The 23,376-nt window shown below is 40.2% G+C and overlaps 1 protein-coding gene across 15 annotated transcripts in view; it reads left to right on the top strand.

Annotated features, from left to right (window-relative positions):
- Fry (FRY microtubule binding protein) overlaps nt 1-23,376 on the top strand; it is a 409,821-nt gene that overhangs the window by 331,112 nt on the left and 55,333 nt on the right. For all 15 annotated transcript variants that reach the window (XM_076872110.1, XM_076872112.1, XM_076872111.1 and 12 more), the window contains 11 exons: nt 1,647-1,903; nt 2,432-2,578; nt 3,691-3,859; nt 4,985-5,075; nt 10,717-10,799; nt 15,410-15,560; nt 16,071-16,174; nt 16,874-17,059; nt 19,214-19,412; nt 20,797-20,918; nt 22,214-22,401. In XM_076872110.1, coding sequence (XP_076728225.1) covers nt 1,647-1,903; nt 2,432-2,578; nt 3,691-3,859; nt 4,985-5,075; nt 10,717-10,799; nt 15,410-15,560; nt 16,071-16,174; nt 16,874-17,059; nt 19,214-19,412; nt 20,797-20,918; nt 22,214-22,401 — 1,697 coding nt within the window. The remainder of the gene's footprint in view (nt 1-1,646; nt 1,904-2,431; nt 2,579-3,690; nt 3,860-4,984; nt 5,076-10,716; nt 10,800-15,409; nt 15,561-16,070; nt 16,175-16,873; nt 17,060-19,213; nt 19,413-20,796; nt 20,919-22,213; nt 22,402-23,376) is intronic.

Raw genomic sequence — 23,376 nt, 5'->3', positions numbered from 1 at the left:
CTCCCTTGCCATAAAGTTACTTGCTGGCATAGTATCAGAGTCTCCTTTCCGGGAGCAGGAACCATGATTCTAGTCTTGGCAGTCTCCATCATGCCTAGCATGGAGGCTCATACTAGAAAATGCCCAATACATGGGAATAAAGGCACACACTCGTTGGACAAGATTCTAAGTCTGCATTGTCATAGTCCATAGCATCATATGTGATACCTGAGCTTGAAACTAAGGACGTTTTGGATTTTTTGGGGGGGAGCGGGTAGGTACTGGGCATGAAACTCAGGAACACTTGACCACTGAGCCACATCCCCAGCCCTATTTTTGTATTTTATTTAGAGACAGGCTCTCACAGAGTTGCTTAGCACCTTGCTGTTGCTGAGGCTGGCTTTGAACTCACCATCCTTCTGCCTCAGCCTCCTGAGCTACTGGGATTATAGGCATGCGCCACCACGCCCAGTTATTTGAAATTTTAATCCATATAAAACAGCAGCTTTGTGCTATCTGATTATTGTGGCACATTATTCTTCTTCAAAATGGAAAATAATAATTTTAGTTGAAGGAAAAGGGCCAAGTCAATTAGAGTTGCCATTTGAGGGATCTAGTGTGTTATCATAGTGTCATTCCTGGCATCTGTGTTGTTCCGTTCAGCAGTCATGAGTGCTGCCGGCAAGGTTGTGTCACACTAGATCACAACACTTGCACAAGACCAGGCTTGCCAGCTTCCTCCTTTGGATAAAGCTATTTCTTGGAGACAAGCAGAGCCTCGTGCATAAACATAAAGCTGTGCTTCTTTCTCTGTAGACTGCTTATTCAGATTGTAAAATTAAATGCTGCCAGCAGTGAAACAGTGCAGAAATGTCAACAGAGAGAATGATGGGGAAGTGGCTCAGCTGGACGAGGAGCTTTGACCTTGGTGCACATTGTTCCCAAGGTGAAGTGCAGCCCTTGGCAGGCACCTTCCATGCTCTGGGCATTTTTCAGGTAGACTCCCCAAGCTGGGTTTCTTCCTCTTGGGGGTCCGCATCTCACTTTTTAACAATTGATGTTTCATGGAAGACACTTTGTAAATCACTGGGTTATTGGAAAGAGAACCATCACTAATCACCACTGGTCAGGGGCCTGCTGGTGTCAGGCACTGTGCTGAGCCAGCTATATACGTGGTGAGTGTATCTTCTAGTCTTCACACTAGTCCCGTGTATGCAGGGGGGCCCTGTTGTACACATGAGTAAACTGGAGAGCGGAGAGGTTGGATTACTAGTCGAGAGTCACGGGCGGCTATTAACGCAATGGAACTAGAACCCAAATACACATTCTTCTGCCTCCAGGTCCCTTGTTTGTCCAAGGGACAAATAAGCCCTCTTCCACTAGCAGTGTGCTTGAACTCCTGAGGCCTCCCATCTCGCTCCATTTTTACCAAGCCTGTCCTGTCCCCATGGTGCAGTGCCACTTTCCCACACAGAGCAACAGACATGAAATGACAGGTTTGAGAACAAGCTTTGTTTTTTTTTCATTTTTGTCACCTTGGGGAGCTACTGTATGTGCACATGTTTTCTGTAAATGGAAAGCATTGTTTAATCATTAAGATGGTGTTCATATTTTAATTTGTTTGGTGGAATAATAACATAACGGCTCTCCACTGCAATTCTCTTTAGAGGTAAGCCAGCGGTTCCCCACGACACACCCAAACGGGCGTCAGATCATGCTCACCTACCTGCTGCCCTGGCTGCACAACATCGAGCTGGTGGACAGCAGGCTCCTCCTCCCTGGGTCAAGCCCCAGCAGCCCCGAGGACGAAGTCAAAGACCGAGAAGGAGAAGTGACAGCCCCTCATGGGCTGAAAGGGAATGGCTGGGGCTCTCCAGAAGCCACATCCCTGGTCCTCAATAACCTCATGTACATGACGGCCAAGGTAAACTCAAATCACATGGCTCCATCTTCAGAAAAGGCAAACCCTTGTGCAAACCTAGGGAAAATGGTATTTATCCTTTAAAAATCACACAGAAGGAATGGACAGTGGTGCTGGCCACACAAGAGCATAAATGATGTCACTAAACTCCACACATAAAAATGTTACGGTGAAGGCTGGAGTAGATAGCTCTGTAGTAGAGAGTTTGCCTAACATATGGGAAGCTCTGGGTTCAGTCCCCAGCATCACACACACACAAAAACCAAGGTTATAATGGCAAACTTTGTATTTTACTGCAATTGAAAAAATAATAAGAAGCCTAACACTTTTAAAAGTTGATGTCCACAGGTATTGCACGTGAATGATTTCTGCATTATCAACTTCTCTCCCCTGGAAAACAAATGACATCTTTCTGATAAACAGCCCTTTCCCCTTTCTTACTATTTTGAGATGGCCATGACCTTCAAAACCACTGTACATCAAATTTTCTTCCCACGTCACAAGGGCCATTTTCTATTTTGTTTGTTACAGTATGGAGATGAAGTTCCTGGGCCAGAAATGGAAAATGCCTGGAATGCGCTCGCCAACAACGAGAAATGGAGCAACAACCTGAGGATCACACTGCAGTTCCTGATCAGCCTGTGCGGGGTTAGCAGTGACACGGTTCTCCTACCCTATGTAAGTGTGTCTTGGGCTCTCGGGAGGCATCTGTCCTCCTGGGGCTTCCATGTACAATTTGCGAGCCAAAATGTGCTCCCGGCTCCAACTAAAATAGAAATGTGCAGTTTTGCCCGTCACATTCATCTCCTGAGAGCTCTTCCAGATACTGCATGAAAGTTCCTTTAGCCCCCAAGACACAGGCTACACCTGCTAGTGACAACTGTCATCCCCTCACTCTAAGCCTTGGGACACAGACATGTGAATTAAGGAGCAAATATTTTTCTAACAGTTACCAAAAGCTGCCTTCCTCAGACGTTAGTGCCAGAATGTGAGAGACACTGGATGCTCTCAAAACAGAATTAAAATACAGAGAATCCTGGTTTTTCTCTTCAAATTCAGGTGGTAGGAGAGAGAAACAAGTAAAGCTGTCTGATACTTGCTATTTATATTAGAAGGAGATGGGATCAACAGAAGGACAGCATTTTAAATTTCAAGCTCACTTGGCATTTCCATACCGGTTGCTTTTGCAAGAGAGTTGATTTCTTCCTGCAGTTTGACTCATATAAGCCTCGTAACAGCACACTCGCTTCTGGCTGGACCATGAGGTCCAGAACATTGAATCCAGAGATATTTTTAAGATTTTAAACTACACTGGGCATGGTGGCACTCGCCTATAATCCTAGCCATTCTGGAGCCTGATGCAGGAGGATTGCAAATTCAAGGCGAGCTAAAAGTCATTTGTTTCTAGGGGAGAGGAAAATAGAAAGGGACCGGATTCCTTTTTAAACAAAAATAACTAGCAGTTTCCCCCCCACCCCACAATGGTTTGTATAAATAAAATTCTTTCTGAAGATAGGACCTTTAATGGCAAGTTGGAAGCTTAGATTGAATCAATGTGCCCAGAGGGTAACTTTAAAAAATTAAACCACTAGAAAAGGTAAGGCCTTTAACACACACAGTCCTAATAGCCCACATGGCAAGGTGAATTCTAACCCCACCTGGATTAGCCTAGGAGAGCACAAAGATTACCCTGGGGCTGACGGCACCCGGATGGTGGCGTGGGTTACCAGCCTGCAATTCTTATGGACTAGGTTCTGGAAAGCATCTCTTGTTTCTTTTCTTCCTCTCAGATTAAAAAGGTGGCCATATACCTATGCCGCAATAACACCATTCAAACCATGGAAGAGCTTCTTTTTGAGCTGCAGCAGACTGAGCCCGTGAACCCCATTGTCCAGCACTGTGACAACCCACCCTTCTACCGCTTCACCGCCAGCAGCAAGGCCTCGGCAGCCGCTTCCGGTAAGGACCAGGGACCTGGGCCGACTTCTTGTCCTGGGTCTCTGGAATTTTCTTTTGGCGGAGCCTTAAAAGTGTGTGAATATGTGTCTGTGGCTTTTTCTTATTCCTGTATATACATTCACTTAAGAGACTTGAAAATAGCTGAGACTCCGGGTCATTATTGGATAAATGAAACTGTTTTGTAAGAATGACCATGGAGCTTTTTACTTTACGCTGATTTCAAGAAGAGCTCTGAAATCACTGAGGAGTCTCTTCTGGACCTTCCTATTTGTATCTATGGGATTCCTGTTGTTAATCTTGTCCCAGGATGGACTAAAATGCCCTACAATAGAACAGGTTGTTTTGGAACCTATTCTCCTGGCCACAGGTCCTATTATGGTTGAATGTACATGAACTTTGTTTCTGATATAAAATTAGTTAAAATGTATAAAATTAGGCTGTGTGCATAAGATGTATGAAATATGAATGAATTTCATGTTTAGACTGGAGCTCTATCCCCATGATATCTCACTGTGTATATGCAAATATTCTAAGATCTTTTAAAAATCCGAATTTGGAAATAATTCTGGTTCCAAGCATTTTTGATAAAGATACTCATCCTGTATTATCTCTTTCAGTAAATAGATAACAGCATCATTTCATGAAACACGTGCCCTCCTCCTCCCCGATGGCCCATTCCCTTTCTTTGCCCTCTTTGGTGCCAGAGCAGTGTTCTTGCAGAGAAGTGTCAGCTTAGGAATCAGAAGCTCTGGCTACTTGAACTTGCTTTCCTAGCATTGGTCAAATAACTCCAGAAACACTAAAACAACTTACAGCAGAGCCAGCTGCTATAAATAAGCTCATTTCCAAGTGGCCAGGAGAATAGGTTCCAAGAATATTGCAGCCTCACTTTACAAGGGAGTTAAGGAATCTGGTTTGACCATAACAGATGTCTAGGATTCTCCTGTTTCAGTGGTGCCCACTTAAAAGGTTGTTTAGAATGTCTGAGATTGTACAAGAGATGTGAGGAATCTTGCAAACAGGGATTTTTTACAGGAAATCCGTTCCTAAAATTAACTGAGACTTGAGCTTGACTCCTCTGCATGTGTCTTTTACTAAGCATCTTTCTTCTAATCCCATCTACAGGAACCACCTCCAGTAGCAATACAGTGGTTGCTGGCCAGGACAGTTTCCCAGATGCCGAGGAGAGCAAGATTTTGAAAGAATCTGATGAAAGGTTGGTGCACAAATCTGGCCTAACATCCAACATATCTTTCAGCAGTAGCCTGTACAAAGGCATCAGTAACAGTTTGTGAGGTTTCCTAAATTTCACAGGCACACCAAAGTCCTCCTTTATTGTTAGAACACAGACTAACTTTCTAATTCTGTCCTGTAGATCCCTTAAGTTAACAATTTTTTCCTATACAAAGTCAGAGAACAGAAAGATAAAGAGGAGACAGTTTTGGTAGATGATTCCCACTTACCTCAGGGCTTCATAAAAAGCACCAGTCATTCTGCTAATGGGTAAAACCATCTAGAATTACAGGGGATTTGTCGTGTGAAATTTTCAAATCTGATTACTAAATAATTTCTTAGAGTAGTTGTCTTGAGGTGAGTTTTATAAAATATCATTGTATTTATCAGCTTTTTGTTACCAAAAGGAAATACCTGAGGCTGACTAACTTGTGAGGAAAAGAGGTTTATTTAGCTCAGGTTTGAAGGCTTTAACCCCAAACCATATGACACAGATTCTAGCAATGGCCCTGTTGGCTACATCACATTGTGGTGGGAGCATGTATGTCTGGGTGGTCTCTGTTTCTTCTTATTCAGCTACAAGGATTCCACCATGAGAACTCCACTCTTATTACCTTGCCTAACCTAACTGTTTTCCAAGGACACTACACCATAGTGGGATTAAGTTTCACCCTCTTAATACCATTTACATAAGACTGGGAATTAAGTTCTTATGAGTTTATGGGGACAAACATATTCAAACCATAGTAGTAATCATTCTTTACCCTTACTTTACTGTTACTGTGATAACATCTCAATTGACCAAGAACACTGTCTTTTCCTGCAAAGTCTCCATTCCCTTCACGACCACGCTGGTGGTATTTTCTTACCTACACACTTGTCCTCAGATTGCCTTGAACTGCTCTGGGTAAATAAAATCTGAATTGCTCCTCCCTGCAGATTGTAAAGAGCAGGGAGGAAAACAGGATAGACAAGACTTCTCTCTATTAAAAAAAATAGACTTCTATTAAAAAAATAAGAACTAGGAGGAACTCATGGTGTTGAAAACTCCTTCAGCTGAGCATGTAAAAGGTGATGAGGCAGCCCTTTCATTGAAAAATTAATAGTGAAGATGGAACTCAAATTCACATTGAAGAAAATGTAAGGGATCAAATAAAGAAAACAATTCACTTCACCCCAAATGCGCCAGGATACTTCCTAACTGTCCTAAGGATTTCACCCTGTGCCCTAGAGCAGAGATGAAGTGGAAGCTCCTCTGTGATGGGCATCTCCTCTCTCTCTCAGTCAGGCATTTACCAAGTCCCTTACCCGACTGGGAGGAGAGTGGCCTTTGGGCGAACGCTCATCTGTATGGACCTTGCTTCAGGCTAATTCCAAACCCTATGGGTCATGAAATACAGATCTTATCCTTCATAGTTCTTTAGTAGAGACCTGTCTTTCTCCAAAATGCATGAAAGTTTTGATATTCCATTCATCGGTGACAGTATAGAGTTACTAATTAGCATTTTTAATCCATGTTTACTAGTATCTTCTTTGCCTCATGGTAGAAAGCACAATATTTCTCTAAAGATATCTCTACTCTCTACTGGTATGTAAATTCTTAATTATTTATCATCTAGACTGAGTTTCCCATCTTAATTTTATTTTGGGTAGAAAGTTGATATACTTTAATATATTAACATCTCATTACAAAGAAAGACCTCTGTATGTCCGGTGATCTGCATGTGAGTTGTTTTTGTTGTTGTTGTTGTTGTTGTTGTTTGTGGTGGCCCTTAAAATAAAGAAGCAAGTTATCTGTATAATATCAAGATCAGAGAGTATTTTTAAGAAAGGTTGTCTAGCCTGGTGTAGTGGTGCAAGCCTATAATCCCAGCAATTTAGGAGGCTGAGGCAGGAGGATCCCAAGTTCAAGGACAGTCTCAGCAATTTAGCTAGGCCCCAATCAACTTAGCAAGAACCTATCTCGAAAAACAAAACAAAACAAAAAAAATAAATAAAACAAAGAGGTAAAGCACCCCTAAGTTCTATCCCTAGTACAAAAAAAAAAAAAGTCCTGACTAAAGCTCCACTAATATATATACATATAATTATATGCACTAAAAATAAATAATGTTTTTTTAAATTCTGAGAAAAGCTACAAGTTAACATTAACCTACCCTAAGGCCCCCCAGTAGCCAAAGTAAAAAATAAATAAATGAATAAATGAATAAATAAATAAATAAAATATACATACACATATATATAAAAGTAAAAAATAAATAAATAAATAAATAAAATATACATACATATATATAAAATTTTATAACTTTCAGTATTTTGTTCATAAAAGAAACTATTCACCAAACCATTCACCAAAAATTACTAACAGAAATTATCCCAAGAAAGAGTTATCATGTATTTTACTTTTTTGGACATCAAAATTAACATGTCTTATTAAAATTGAATTTTATATCAATTTTTTAAATATACCAAAGCAATCTTCATAAATATTTTTAATGTAACCACCCTTAATAAGGGCCTATTTTATAAATTTATAGTTTCATGAGGACTTTTCATAGGGAACTAAAGAAATAAACTTTAATCATATAATTTTTTTCTGAGCGTTGTTGATATAGGGATGGAGAATCTGTAATGTAAATCGATAGTGATTTGGTTGAGTTTTTTGGTTCGTTCTGCTGCTGGGAATCAAACCCAGGGCCTCGTTCACGCTAAACGCACACTCTGTCCCTGAACTACACCCCGGCCCCAGGTGACAGTGCTAACAAGCCTTAGCATTCATTGATCTATGATCAAGACAGCTGCCTCGGTGTTCATTTGAGCCAAGTCAGCAAGAGAGAACTCGGGGAAACATTTTATCCTTTTAGTTTTTCTTTTATCAGGCTGGGTTCACGGTATATATTTTAAGATATGAACCTTTGATGTGAAAGGATTAGGCAGTCAGCCTGGTCCTTCAAATTCCTCTATGTCCCAAATCCAAAATTCGTTTCCCCAACCGCCCCTTTAGAGCTTTCTCAACAAGGAAAAGAGAAGCATTGCCATCCACTCTTTACTTCTTCCCTGCCTGGCCCTTGGAGCAGTTCTCAATCCTGCACACTATGGGCTGTAGTTCATCAGTCGCCAAGTGCCCCCGAGCTTGCCACCCAGCAGAAACCTCCAGATGTGGCATGATTTTTCCAACCTACTTACACCCCTTGCTGAATGGTGTCTGGGCTCAGCATCCATTTTTTATAACACCACATTTATCAGCATAAACGTGATCAAGGAACTGCTTCAGAAGGTGATACGTCTGTCACTCTTCTAATTTCATAAGTACCCATCTGATTTAGACTGTTTCATGGCCTAATTCATATGAAACAAAGCAGATGTCCCAGATATTCTTTGATAGATTCACAAAGTAATAGCACAAGCGATACGACTGTGAAGAACGTTTGAAGTTATCTAGGAGTAAATGACAGCATCGGGAAGGCAAATCCTAAGAGGTGAAGAAAACCAAAGTAATTACAGTCCATTACAATTCCTCACTCCAGCAAATCCAAACTATTGGTGGAATATTCCAAGGTTTTACGCCTGGGAGAAGGTACATAGTTAGTGGCACATTTGGTACATTTTCCTGAACCCTTCCTGTTTCTTCCCACCCCATAAGGACAGCTACCTCCTGCCTCTTCCAGTGTTCCAGAGGGAAATAAGTGCTGATCTGTTGTCACCCAGGTTAGAACACAGGTCAGTAATGTAGGCAGACTCACCTATTTTGACAAGTATCTCCTGCTTTTTTTTAAACGTGGCCCTTTGGCTATATATGTTAAGTGGGTAGAACTTGCTATGTATTATTTTATGTAAAATAAATTCAGACATACCATTTCAGACTGGGGGGTGGAGCTTGGTGGTTGAGCATTTGCCTAGCATGTGTGATGCCTTGGGTTTGATCCCCAGCACTCAAAAAAAAAATAAAAGAACACTTGCACACAAGTGCGTACGCACCATTTTGCCCTTATTTTGCCCTTATTTCCCCTGAGCCACACCCTGGCCCTAGCATCTTGGGATGATAAATATGCTATTGATTTGAATGTTTTTGTTGGTCCTTTGCCAAGACAAGGAAATTCTAGAAATCCAAGGGAGAGCATAATAATATGTTATAGCTAGAGAATGTCTCCCAGTCTCATGTCTTTTTTTTATTATTATTATTCCCCACACAACCCCAATAAAATAAAAGATAAAACACCATTATTATTCCATTTTAGCAATTATGGAAACAAGGTTCCCAAAGAACAGAGCTAGCGAGAGACAGCTGGTTTGTTTGTTTTTTCAACATATTTTTATTATTAAATTACACATAGTAATTATATATATTTCTGGAATGCAGTGTAATGTTCTAATTCATGTATACAATGTAACAATGAGGCCAGGGAGATGTGCATATCCATCACCTCAAACAGAAGCTCAATATTTAAAAAAAAAAAAAAAAAAAAAATCCTGCCTTCTTGGAGGCAGCGTGGCCCTCAAATGTCCCTGCACTGCCACCTCCCTGTGATTGACCCTAGATGACTCATTTAACCTCACTTGGCATCAGTTTCCTCATTTGTAAGTCAATAATATATATCTCAAAAGTGAGTAGAGCACTCACCTAGCACGTGAGAGGCTGTGGGTTTGATCCGCAGCACCACATAATAAATAAATAAATAAATAAAGATATTGTGTCCAACTACAACTAAAAAATAAATATTTTTTTTTAAAAAATGAGTAAGCCAAGTTAAATAAGGGATGTGTATGAAGTTCTAGATTTCACCTATTTTTTTTCTTTTGATTATTTCAACAAGCCACAAAAGAAACCAGAGAGAAGAGTCCTTCTGATTCTATGATTATATTACAGACTCTAGTACCTTTTTCTAAAAATTCGCAGACTAAGTTAAGGGAAGCTTTAAGTTGATATTTAGAACAAGATTTGTTCTGGAACTATTTTGTGAACTTCCAGTTCTTCCCACTTTCACTTGTTCATTTAGCAAATATTGTTGGCCACCCACCTTGTACCCTGTTCTGTGAAGAGGGAGTCACATTCAACATCAGGCCCATTTTTGTCATTTTCTTTCAAATCAAGTGTTATGATTTTCTAGTTCAACTAAAATATTAACCATGAAATCGTTATCTTTTCAAGGTTTGGGCTTTTGTTTGTGAGCAAACGTGACCATTGGTCTCATGTGAGGGGAAAAGAAATGTTTTAGGTATGATCTTCATAATATTCCATGAAGAAAGGCATCATCGTGCCGCAGCCCGGCTGGCTGGGCAAACTAACCGGGGGGTGACTTGTGTACATTGATACAACAGGAGTGGGAGCCGTTTATTGTAGGACAGGAGGGGTATATATACATTCCACACAGCTTATCCTAATTAACATAAATTAGATACAGCAGTCAACCAATAAGGAATCTCCACACTTAATGGCTCGCTGGCGCCACTTCACAAACCACTCCCTCTGGCAAAATGCCAGGCGCCATCTTGACTTGTTTACAGACCCTAACAATTGGAACCAGCTGCTAAAGAACCAACCACTAAATAATAGTATCTGCCCTGAGCAACAGCACGTGTACACCCCTGTTGCTGTTTCTTAACAATTGTCCTTCTCTTTGAAGGTTTAGTAATGTCATCAGAGCCCACACCCGCCTGGAGTCAAGATACAGCAATAGCTCTGGAGGATCGTATGATGAGGATAAAAGTAAGTACCCACAGGCTGTGGGCTTCCACACAGAATGCAAGTGGTTGAAGAAAGGATGATGAGCATTTTGATTATTCTTGACCTAATTACTAAGAAGGACCCAAAATATTAAGCCATCATTTACTCTAACTCTACAGAGAAGTATAGTCAGCATCTTAAATGTACAACAAACAAACAAACCCCAAGTGAAACAGTGGAGAAATCAAAATTGTAAAATTTCAAATCACTATACAATTTTTATATTCTTGGCATTTTTTTTAATTGATGACTCACAGTCTGGGAAAGGCTAGTAAAAAAAATCATCCCTTTAGAAGATAATTTTTGCAATACAGCTTTTCAACCTATCTTGGGACTAGACTTAACCTTTAAGTTCTGAGTGTGCGCTTCCCCAGGATGGCATCTGATTTCACATTGAATCTCCCACTTGTGTGGCCTCAGTCACCAAGTAAAAACCTTCTAAGCTGGGAGACTTTCTTTGTACCTTGGGCAACTGAATAAACAAAAAACGTCATTGCATTCATTGATTTTATGTGTAAGGCCTAGACAGCTTGTGTTGATACAGAACAGGTGTAGAGTATCAGTTGGTCATGAGTTACAGAAATATCGGAACCAAAAAATCATTCCCAGTGTCGCTCAGGTATAATAGGGAAATCAGTGAACTCTTTGTGGGATTTATTTTTCTATCTGAGTAGAAATCATAAGTATGGTGATATTTCATGAGTTGGATTCATCTCATCAGTGTTTAAGGACTTTATAGTTGTTTCTTGAATTGTTTTGTTTCTATGGGAAATGTACAGTCAGATCAGATACCACATTTCAACGGCCCTTACTTAACCTCCTAATGCATTGATTGCTCTAATTTAGGTTAAGTTTCAGCTGTGCCTCTATAAAAACTTTTTACTAGAACTATCAATAAGAGGTAAAATAAGGCTGTTTATATTTTCCTTCCCTTCTATATCCCATCAGGGGACTGTACCACTGAACAGTTGGATCTGGGACCATAGAACACCGACATTAATTCCAGACAGGACCAGATTTTTACACATGAGGGAAGGGGAGTGTAGTTCTAGAGAAATCAAAATGTTGCTTCAGAAGAGGTCTGGTTTACTGTGACAATATTCAGCAACTCAAAATCTGAGGACAGAAAAATTGAACTATGAAGAGTTTAAGGAGTCTAACACCAACTCCCCCAGAATTTGACAGACACAATATAACTAAACCTACCACTGTGTGAGAGTGAATTGACATGAGGAAACAGCTATACTTTGGCTTATTAACGCCTTTAAAGTGTGTTTCTGTGTTTTGGGCAAAAGACGTAGACTTTGGTAGAAATATTATAATAGATAACAATCATTTTGAAATTATAGCTTTAGAGTCCTCTGGTATTAAAACCTCAAATTCCTTATGTTCATCATAATAGAAGATTCCAGAAAGGTCATTGTAATAAAATGGGATAATATGTCATTTTATACATATAAACCCAGATCACTGACTTTAGGGGCAAAAAGAAAAATAAATAATGGAAGTATTTATGAAGATTAAAAATCCAGATAAGGCATAAAAAAGAAATCTAATGTTATCATATGGCCTCTATTTTACCCAGAAATATTCACAAATTAATTTTATCAGTATGAATAACATTTCGATGGTAAAATAATTTTGGTATAGAATTTGAATTCAATTGTGTGTCAAAGTATCATTCACATAATTAATGTTGTTGACCAGTTTCATGGCATGAAGTTTGGGCACTGACAGCTTATATGATCTATTATTTATCATAAGAGAAAATGAAATCAAGCTAAATAGACAGATGTTCATCACAGAAAGCCCATAAAGTATATATTAAGATCCTTTCCCAGAGTGCTTAAGCAATAGTGCTCTACTCTGGTTGTCTCATAGAAAGCAGTAGATCTAATAGGACACAAATAATCTCAGGACTTTAGTAACTGGGACCTCATTGATGTACTTTTGGCTTTGGCTACATAACTGTGGACATGGAACATGCCACAGATAGGGAAAGGTTAGTAGATAGACTTAATCCCCAAACTGATGGCTGGGGGTCTGGTACACTAAATGTTGGCTACTTCCTCCCTGAATTCTCCAGGGATCAGTAGAGGTAGGAAAGCTGAAGAAGGGGTCAGGAGAGACAGAGTGGCCCAATGTTTCATAATGTAGGTTTGTCCAAAAGGCGCTCTATATTAAAATAAAATCTATACCCCCTTGGATAAAATGAACAAGCAAACTGAGGTAGACGTAGAACTGAAAGGTGCTTTTTTCCAGTATTACATAAGATTCCTTCTAGAAAATTTCTAAATATCTGGATTATTTTCAAGTTCATATGCTACTGAATCTGGTTTTATAATAAGAGTACAAGTAGTTAAACTGGGTATTAGCTGAGTTATGATGGTTTAGACCTAACTGCAGAAAACCAATTTTAGGCCATCGTAATGTTGCACATTTTTGCTGACTGGTTATATATCTAAAGTCATCATTGAAACTAAAATATCCTTTCCTAACAGCAATCTCACAATTTTAATCCTTCAGCACTCTCCATTTTTTGCTCTCCTTTCAAGTTTTATTAAGGAATATCTACTGACATAGAAGTGCATTTTGTAACTAACTTATCCTGATCAGTCATCCAGAAAGTTAATTTACTGAAAATGAGACACTCTTAGATAATACACTGAGAGTTACAACTAAGATAAATTACTACTGCTCCTGCCTTAAATTGTTTTGTAGATTCAAATTGTTGTGTCCAAAATCTCATGGCACAGAATTCTAAAGTTCCAGCTGCTCATTCGTGGGTTTGTTGGAAAGAGTTAACAATTACTTCCTAACTTTCCCCACAAAACCCCCTTAGCTCACATCCTGAAGAAGTAGGGTATTCTTGATTCTAGTGCCTATCCTTTTTGGGAGCCCGACTTGTCACAGTAGGAAGGATTCCCTCCACCAGTTCTGCTAACTGTTAAGCCAGTATACCACTCTCGACCAGCAGCATTGAATCAACTGCAGTTGTGCACTTCATAATCAACTACAGTTGTGCACCACATGATTTCATGCACCACATAATTTTTGTCAGTGACAGACCATATACACAATGGTGGCTGTATCATATAGCCTCACCATGTAGTAAGGCTGTACCATCCAGATTCTGTAAGTACTCTCTGCTATTTGCACAACGACAAAATTGCTCAGTGTGTCCTAGTCGTTGAGTCAGATTGCTGAGTCATATTCCTGGGTTAGGTATCACACAGCCCCTCGTGGAATAGCTCATCTGAAATGCCAAGGGCCTATATTGAGAGCATAATAAAAAATACTAACATGAAACTTTTTCCTATGCTTACCTGAAAGATTGTTGATGAAGTTCATTCATTCAGGGATAATTTTGGATCCCTGGCTGCATGCCAGAGACTACTGTAGGAATAAGGGAAACGACAAGGAACAAGGTGAAGAAGGTCCCAAGCCTCCTGGAGCTTACTTGAGAGCAAGCAAAGGCAGGCAGTGCTGGTAAATGGGGGATCCAGTCCAAGGGAGGAAAGCAGAAGCAGTGAGGGGCAGAAAGTGGTCAAGGACACCCTCTGTGATAAGCTGGCATTTAGACCTGAATAAAGCATTGAGCAAGAGCGTGCCAGGCATGGGGAAGAGTAGATCTGAAGGCCCTGAGGCTGGCCTCATGTCAGAACAGGAGGGAATAGGGAATCCAGGATACTGGGGTGGAGTGGGCAGTAGGACAGTGGTAGGAGATAAGCCCAGAGAGGAACAAGGGGACAATCGTATAAGACCTTAAAGGCAGTGGTGTGGCATCTGGATTTCATTCTGGGTGTATCAGGGAAGCCACTAGCAAGTGTTGAGCAGGGTAAGGGCTGTGACCTGAGTTGCTTTAAAGGGATTACTGTGGCTGCTCTGTAGAGCAGTTAAAGGGACAGGAATGGAAGCAGGGAAATCACGGAGACCCAGTGTGAGAGAGGAGGGGGCTCAGATTCAGTGATGGGGTGAGGACAGTGGTAGGAGGCTGGACACATTTTTGAAGTCAGAACACTGACTTTGTTGATAATGACTGTCCTCAGTTTTCCCTCTACAAAACAGGGATAATAATAAGCACCTATTATTGGACTGTTAATTTGTTGAGTGCATAGAACACCGCCTGATGCCCAGTGACTCTGTGTTAGTTCCTAATGTTGTCATTGTTATAATTACTGTGGTCATAACCATGATTGTGAGCTGATGTGAGAGGGAAGTCCGGGATGACTCTAAGGCTCTTGTCCTGACCAAACTGGAAACTTGGATTGCATTTCACTGAGGTGGGGGAAATGGAAAAAAAGGAAATTTCCATCCATAGTAATGGAAATTCACATGATTTCCCATTTTTATTTTTATCTGTGTTTTTCTTTACTCTAAAATGAATAACAGTAGTTATCAAGTAATAACTAATCAAGTAATTACCCAATCAAGTAATTCTAACCCATTGATCATGTCATTCATACCAAATTGAGTAATTAGAAAGTTATTTTTACAAGCGTGTATTTGTAAGATTCTTTCTAAAAAATAAGGAGAAAAAGCAAACGTCTTCTTGTGGAAAATGAAGTTCACTTGTCTTTCTCGCTCTATAGATGATCCCATCTCTCCCTACACGGGCTGGCTGTTGACCATTACGGAGACCAAACAGCCACAGCCCTTACCGATGCCGTGTACTGGAGGATGCTGGGCCCCCCTGGTTGACTATCTCCCAGAGACCATCACTCCACGGGGGCCACTCCACAGGTGAGCGGTGTGCACGGGTGGAGAGAGATGATGGCTTGGCTTTGACTGGACGTCTCTATCTATTAGAAGAGGAAACCTCTTCCAGGTTTCACCAGAAACATCACTTTTTAAGTCAGAGGGGCCTTGCTTGACTTGTCTGCCGGCCCCAGCAGCTTAGTCAAATATTAATCAATGTGCAAAGCGGCCTTCCAGCCCCTTGAGCTTTCTTTGGATGTAATTCTGTGATGCTTTTTTGACTGTATGCAACTTGAAGAGAGGGCCTTGTCTTCATCTCACAGTTTTTATTACCTGTGACTTGTAGAATTTCCATTTCATAACTAACTTAACTGATATTTCTTCTTGTTGTGGGGCTGTGTGCTATATCAAAAGTTAAACTCTATTTCTCTGGAATAAGGTTCTTAATATAATTTTTTCAGCAAGCCGTAAATAACAGTTGCATTGAATTGTGATCTAATGGTGTATTTCCACCCGCCTCAGAAGTCGCATTAATCTCATCATTTTGTTGGTTAGGTGCAATATTGCTGTGATTTTTATGACTGAGATGGTGGTGGATCACAGTGTAAGAGAAGACTGGGCTCTTCATCTACCACTATTGCTCCATGCTGTCTTCTTAGGTAAGACTGGATCTAGAGGGAATTCTACCCAATAGGGTCAAAAACACATAGAGGTAATCCACAGAGATTTCTTTTCACGTTGACGTCAGCGTGCCCCACTTTTGAAAGGTTTTAGTCTCGTCTGTTTTTCATTGCACTTTTGTGACACTCACTTTCTAAAATTTCAGCTGATCCGTCATTGTTTGAAATTGTCCTAATTCTACAATGTAAATAATTTGGGCTTTTTTGAGGGAGTTTGGCCGAGGAAGTAAATTTAAAGCAATGAGATATGGTCAGTGCAAACAAAAAGACAGTGCGTAGACCATAGCAGGCCTAGCACTGAGCTTCAGGTACTCAAGTAGTAGAGCAGAATGGGAGTAGGAGCCATCCAGAAGATGAGTTAGAGACACAAATAAAGTAGGATCCTTCCATAAGACAGATCCAAGGAAGAGAACATCTTAACAAGGAAGAATGCAAACCACGTCAGGTGCTATGGAGAGGTCAAGAAAAGTCCATCTTATCAGCATTTCATGAGAATATTTAAGAATAAAGCATTTTAGTTTTTTAAGCCCAACTTCTTTATGTTGGCAACCCAAAATATAATAAACTAAACATTCGTTTGATGCGTTCCTCCCAGGTCTCTTGGAATCCTTTCTACCCCTGGAATCTGAAGGAGCTTACCATTTGGTTATACTAAGCGAGTCCACCATTTTGTTACAGGTTTGGACCATTACCGGCCTGAAGTCTTTGAACACAGCAAAAAATTGCTTCTTCACCTCTTGATTGCCCTCTCTTGCAACAGCAATTTTCATGCCATTGCTTCTGTGCTCCTGCAGACCCGTGAGATGGGTGAAGCTAAGACTCTAACTGTCCAGCCAGCTTACCAACCGGAATATCTCTATACAGGTAAGGAGGGGGAGCAGCAGGCAGCCTGAGACAGAGTCGGAGATGGAAGATGATGGGGGGTGTCAGTGGAGCCCAAGTTCACTTCTCTCATGCTATTGCCTCCAACTTATTATAAAAATCCAATAAATGTGTACCGTTTCCCTTGATGTGAACTTGTCTCTCAGAAGCTTTCCTCATTATTAAATACTTTTTAACTTTTTTTTCCTTGTTATGATTGCTACTCCTATTAACTATGTTCTTATTGTGGCATTGAATTTAAAATACTCAGGGTCAAAAACATCAGTCTAGAACACTGCAGATAGAGTAGACTGCAAATCGGTCATGAGCCAGGTGCCAGGTGTATAAGTTGTTCACTTGAAAGAATTTCCACTTTATTGAATAACTGTTTTCTAGAAGGCACAATTTAATGGGAGCCTATGAAAAACTATTGCCGTTTTGAAACGAAAAATTTCTTCAAAGGAATGGGAACAGAAAGCATTGGCTGAGTCAAAGAAATCACCCTGCCATGGCAAGCCATGGAAAGCAGCCATTAGATTTTCACTGTGAAGGTCAATGGTTGAAGTTAGTCATGAAAACTTTCCCAAAAGAGTTGGCCAGTGGTTTTCACTTAGAACAGTAATATTTGAAATATCTTATAATGATGATGAACATTACTATTCAGGTATTGCTTTATACGTTACATTGATACTAAGTACGCTATGGCGTTTCATTTCACAGGGTACTTTCTTCATTACCTTGAATAGGTTGTACTTTTTTTTCACTTTTCGTATTCAGCACTGTCTTGTCTTCTAATAGAGGTTAACATTTTTCAGGAAAACAAATATGAAGTCATTATTAATTCTGAGATGTAAACCTCCAGTGTGCCTTGGTTTAACTCTTTATTTTGAGTCAAGCCACACTTAATATCCTATCAGCCTCTGAGGGACACAGAACTCTTTATCACAGACACTTTAATTTAAAGAATCTGAAGAGTTCTACTTGTTCAAACTTCTATGGATAAAGGTGTATTCCATTAAGTATATAGACTTAGGCTGATAAAGTTATAGTGTCTCAAGTTGTACAACTCTGAGCACATCAGTTTTGCATTCACTATACCAGTGATGTGGTATAAAATGATTTAGGGATTTACCAAAAACAATGTACACAGTGTCTATAGGCAAGGCAAATAAATAATAGCCAAAATGATTGGATCTGTCACATAGGAATAGGCTTACAGAGTATGGGAAATGTCCCCTTTTTTATAAACCATTATTGAGCATCTAGGTTCAATTATAGTTGCTATCAAATCCACACTAAAAACTGTGTAATATAAATCATTGTTCTACCTCATTATAATATAAAACTAAGATACAGAGGGTTATATAAGCTCCAAGGGTACACTGTATGCTGCAGAGATGCTCTAATAATTAACATTATTCAGATGTACTTTTTATAATTATTAAAAGAGGACAAGGGAATGGTCCCATATGTACTTTTTTTTTCCCCAAACCCATATAGCCATAGAGGTAGAAGTGTTAACCAAATACATAGTGGAAAGAACATACTATTCACTTATATTTTCTTTGAATACCATGCAATATAGTTTATCAAAATATACACATAGGTGGCTGAAGGGAGTAGCTCAGTTGTAGAGCATGCACTTAACTTTTGTGAGGTCCTGGGTTCAGTCCTCAGCACCAAAATGAACACACACACATACACAATATTCTAACTTCTAGGCAAATTTACTTAAAACATTAAATTTAACTTGCTTACTGTTACCTTTAAAAAGGGGATCACTTTGCATGTTTAAGTTGTCTAACACTGAAGAATAATTTGCTGATAGTACCTTTCTTAGTTGACCTGTTATAATTTAACTTTTCCTTGGCCTGGCCTATGCATGCATGAAACACACACACACACACACCAGAGTAGAAAATGACAGATCACCCCTATTCCCAAATGTACACTGATCTACACAGCAGTGCCACTGATCCCATATACAAAGAAAACCTATCATCAATTTCATTTCATCATAGGCTAGCCCAAATCAAGTGCTTTCTCCCCCAGATTTAAATAACTTCACAATTGTTTGTGTTTCCCAGCAGGCCTTATTGAGCATGCTGACAAGTACCCTGCCTAACATATCTCTCCTTAAACATCTTCGCCCTCCAGGTGGCTTTGACTTCCTGAGAGAGGACCAGTCCTCCCCGGTGCCAGATTCAGGGCTGAGCTCCAGTTCTACCTCCTCCAGCATCAGCCTGGGAGGCAGCAGTGGGAACCTCCCACAGATGACGCAAGAGGTAGAAGATGTGGACACAGCTACCGAAACCGATGAGAAGGCAAACAAGCTCATTGAATTCCTGACAACCAGGTAGTTGAGGGTCAAGAGTCACGCTGCTGCGGTTTTCAGGTCAACCTTTTGAAAAAGTGTCAGCCCTTTAAACCATACAGATGGAAAAGTGATCCCGGAGTTCTAACAAAGTCCCATTTTCTCTTCTAATTTGCATCTGCCAGCATCTCTGTAAAAGGCAGACACTAGTAGAGCTTGTCTGTGGTTCCACTGATACAGTGGTTGATGGGCAGGGAGGTTTCCAGTAGACATTTCCATGGTGCCACAGACGGAGACAGGACCTGGTAACTGCAGGCTTGACTTTAATCTCATATCAGAGCTGCCAGGATCTGGGAGTTCTGAGACTTCGCAAACATCTTCACTCTGGAAACCAATGATTTCAGCTACAATTGAGCCAGGAGCAGCTGCTGAGGGAATCACTGTCTGCTTGTCTGGTCCAAAGAGTCATTTGTAATTGGGAGTCAGAAATGAGAAACTAGGAAGCAGGATGGGAAAGGACTCAAACTAATCATAAAGCAAAATCAAGGAAAACTACAAGTGGTCCTGTTTTTTCAGGTCTTCTGGCTCTTCTAATTAACCATTTCACTTGTAAGACTTCAGAATTTCTAGCAGCCCGAGGTCCAGTGTTTGTATAAAGGCATGCACCTGTGACCTGGAGACACGCTCTCCTTTCGCAGTGAGTTAAGTCCTGGAAATTTAGTTTGTATACATGTTATACAGTATCTGACATGAGTTTTCTTTCTTTCATCAGTTAATACAAAAAGAGCATTTTTCTTTCCCCAATAACTCAGGTTCTTTTGCACAGCTCCCAGCTTAATGTGGGATATCGTGTGCAGGAAGCTTAGGAAGGGGGCCCTTCATACAGAGTGTGTGCACAGACAGGGTGCTTCAGAGACCTGGATGATTCATAGAGAGAACAGGTGTTGTTGCCACTTACCATCCAACAATACCACATGTTGAGAAAGGCAGTCGACTGAAGTTCTCTCACCTGGCTCTATTGAGTCTTACTGTTGAAAACCCAGTAGACAATGAAAGCCATATCTTCAGTTTGGGTCCACAGTATTTGGCAACTTAATGATGTGGTCTTCATGAAATCCTTATCTCTGCAAATGCTACGATGTGAACAGTGAGTCTATCTAAATCTACATTTTATTTAGTATTTTATATTAATTTATTCAACATAGCAATAATATGCCTGTACTGTTATGGCAAAATAGGAGATTTTCATTTTGTGAATCAACTTAATTTAAAACATTGAAAAGTATGTCTCCCCAAACTTGAAATGTACCCCCAGATCATGAAGTTTTCCAAAGTATTGTGCATCTTCAGAGTCAGAACTCCATGTATAGTTTTTAAAATGGTAAATGAAAATTATACTTTTGACATTTTGTGTGTTTTGTTCAAGGGCATTTGGTCCACTTTGGTGCCATGAAGACATCACACCCAAAAATCAAAATTCAAAGAGTGCCGAGCAGCTCACTAATTTCCTACGTCACGTTGTATCCGTATTCAAAGATTCCAAATCAGGTACTTTATCCTCTTTGCCCAGACCCCTCTTTCATCAGTTTTCCATAAGGGAGATCACTTCATGATGACAATACACCTTATAACGTGATCCTGACACTCACCACCTGTGCATGAGCATATTCATAGGAGAATTTCAAAGCTTCTTCCCAGTGTGGCCTAACTGAATTCATGCCATCTGCACTTGCACCAAGCCCCATCAAATAACCTTCCCAATCTTGCGTATTCTGTCTCTTAACCTTACTACTAGAATTAAACTCTACCCATAATATTAATTTTATCTAGAAAAAATCATGAGGCATAAATTTCATTTATTGGCCAACATCAGTCTCAACTATGAAAAATCGTCAGCCAGTTTAATTAAATGACTGATTGGAATTTTTTAAGGGGGGAAAAAAATAAAAGAATTTGAGTCTGGGATGTAGCTCAATGGTAAGCTCTTGCCTAGAGTATACTAAGTCCTTGTTATAAAAAGACAAAAAGAATTTGTGATGAAATGTTTTTGGCTTTAAGGGTTCGCTAACAATTCCTATACAAATGACCTTTCAATATTCTGAACACAGTGATTCTCATTGAAACTATAGTAGCATCATAATATTTACATATTGACAAGCTGAATTCCTTTCAGATATAACTTAGACTGACTGATTTGTGTGCAAAATTTGAACTTGGTTCCTTACTGTGATATAAAAGCTATGTGTACCCTTTTTTCACACCAGTCTGGCAGTATTAGATCTGGCTCACTGACTTTTCCAGCTGCTCTAATAATTGACATGTTTCCTAGTTTGAAGCATTTCTGATTAACCACATCTCTTTTCATTATCATAAGACACCTAATATAAACCAAAAACTACTAATAAACTGAAATGGTAAACTCATTTCAGGAATAGGATTGCCTTTTGCTTCCTTTCTTTGTGTGTGTGTGTGTGTGTGTCTTGTCTAGCAGGACCTCATGAGTGTCTTGTCTAGCAGGACCACTGAGCTGTATCCCCAGCATTTTTTTTTTCCTTTTACTACACTATGCTTTAACAAGACTTACACAAAATTTGCTTTATTTTAAAATGGTTCATTCATTCATTTTGGGATGGATCTTGACATGTTACCCAGGCCAGCCCTGAACACCTGGGGTTCAAGCAATGCTCTTGTCTCAGTCTCCCAAATAGCTGGGACTACAGGCATCCAGGTTTATGGTCGATTTTTACAAATGGACCACCACAGGGTAGCTCTATGCTGCCAGGCTGCTGTGACTTTGGTGTCCTAGTTTGCAGCACAGAGGCTAACTCGTTCTCTGGCGCTAGGTTTTCATCTGGAACAACACTTGAGTGAGGTGGCACTGCAGACAGCCCTGGCGAGCTCCTCCAGGCACTATGCTGGCCGGTCCTTCCAGATATTCCGGGCCCTCAAGCAACCTCTGTCTGCACATGCCTTGTCTGACCTCCTGTCTCGACTGGTGGAGGTGATCGGAGAACATGGAGATGAGATTCAGGTATAGAAGGGAAGACCACTGAGCTCATGAAAGCCGAGCTCTTTGAATTCAAATGAGAGGAGTTAACTTTCTTTGAGCCTTCTCTCTCGCTCATTAAATCATCCATTTGAACAATTAAAAAAATTAGAAGTTGGCCTTTGTATTTCCAAAATTCACTCGGGGAGCATTGTTCTAGAAATTTATAGAAATTCAATGAATACTATTCTGCTTATAAAACAAATGGCTGAAAAATCTGTTTGGATCCTTTTATTTTTTTTGGGGGGTGGGTTTTATTTGGCAGAGGGAACATAGGTTATTTTGTATTGTTTGGGGGTTTTACCATCCATTGAGGATGCAGGACACAATCTCTGCACACACAGCAAGCATCTTCATTGTATTTGTGCAAAGTCCTACCCTTCCCTGTATGGTCATTCTTCAGTAGACTGGAAGAGTTGGAGATGGAATGGGGTTACTGCCACAGGAAGACCCTACTGTAGGAGACCCAGAGACTGGGGAGCTGAATGGTTTGAAAGCTAAGGGCTCTGTGGCTTGGGCCAAGCCCTTTTTTCCCATTGACATATTCCTGCATCTCAAGAAACCTGCACAAACCTATGGACTCTACCTTTTTCTCCTCCTCCTGGCCACAAAGTGCAGATAAAATGCCTCTGAGGCAAACCTCTTCTTAGGCACACTTCTTACACCTCATCTCTTCTATCAGACACTAGCAGTTGCCCATGCTATTCCTCAGCAGGGGGCCATTCTTGCCCCTTCCCCTACCCTACCTCCTCCCACCATCACCACTCCTGCCCACCATTGGATTTCAAACCTCATCGAAGTTGTCAGACATAGAGAAATACATCCTTATTATCAGCTAACTCCTAAGACATCTGAATTTCCTAAATAGTCTTCAAAATTTGTTTTTAGATTTTGTGATTTAAAGCAACAATGATTGTGTAGCTTTCAGATCTACTGATATTACTGGAATAAAGTTTGCAT

The sequence above is a fragment of the Callospermophilus lateralis genome, chromosome 12 (assembly GCF_048772815.1).
Source record: "Callospermophilus lateralis isolate mCalLat2 chromosome 12, mCalLat2.hap1, whole genome shotgun sequence".
NCBI lineage: Eukaryota > Metazoa > Chordata > Mammalia > Rodentia > Sciuridae > Callospermophilus > Callospermophilus lateralis.
This window is presented reverse-complemented; position numbering and strand designations above follow the sequence as displayed.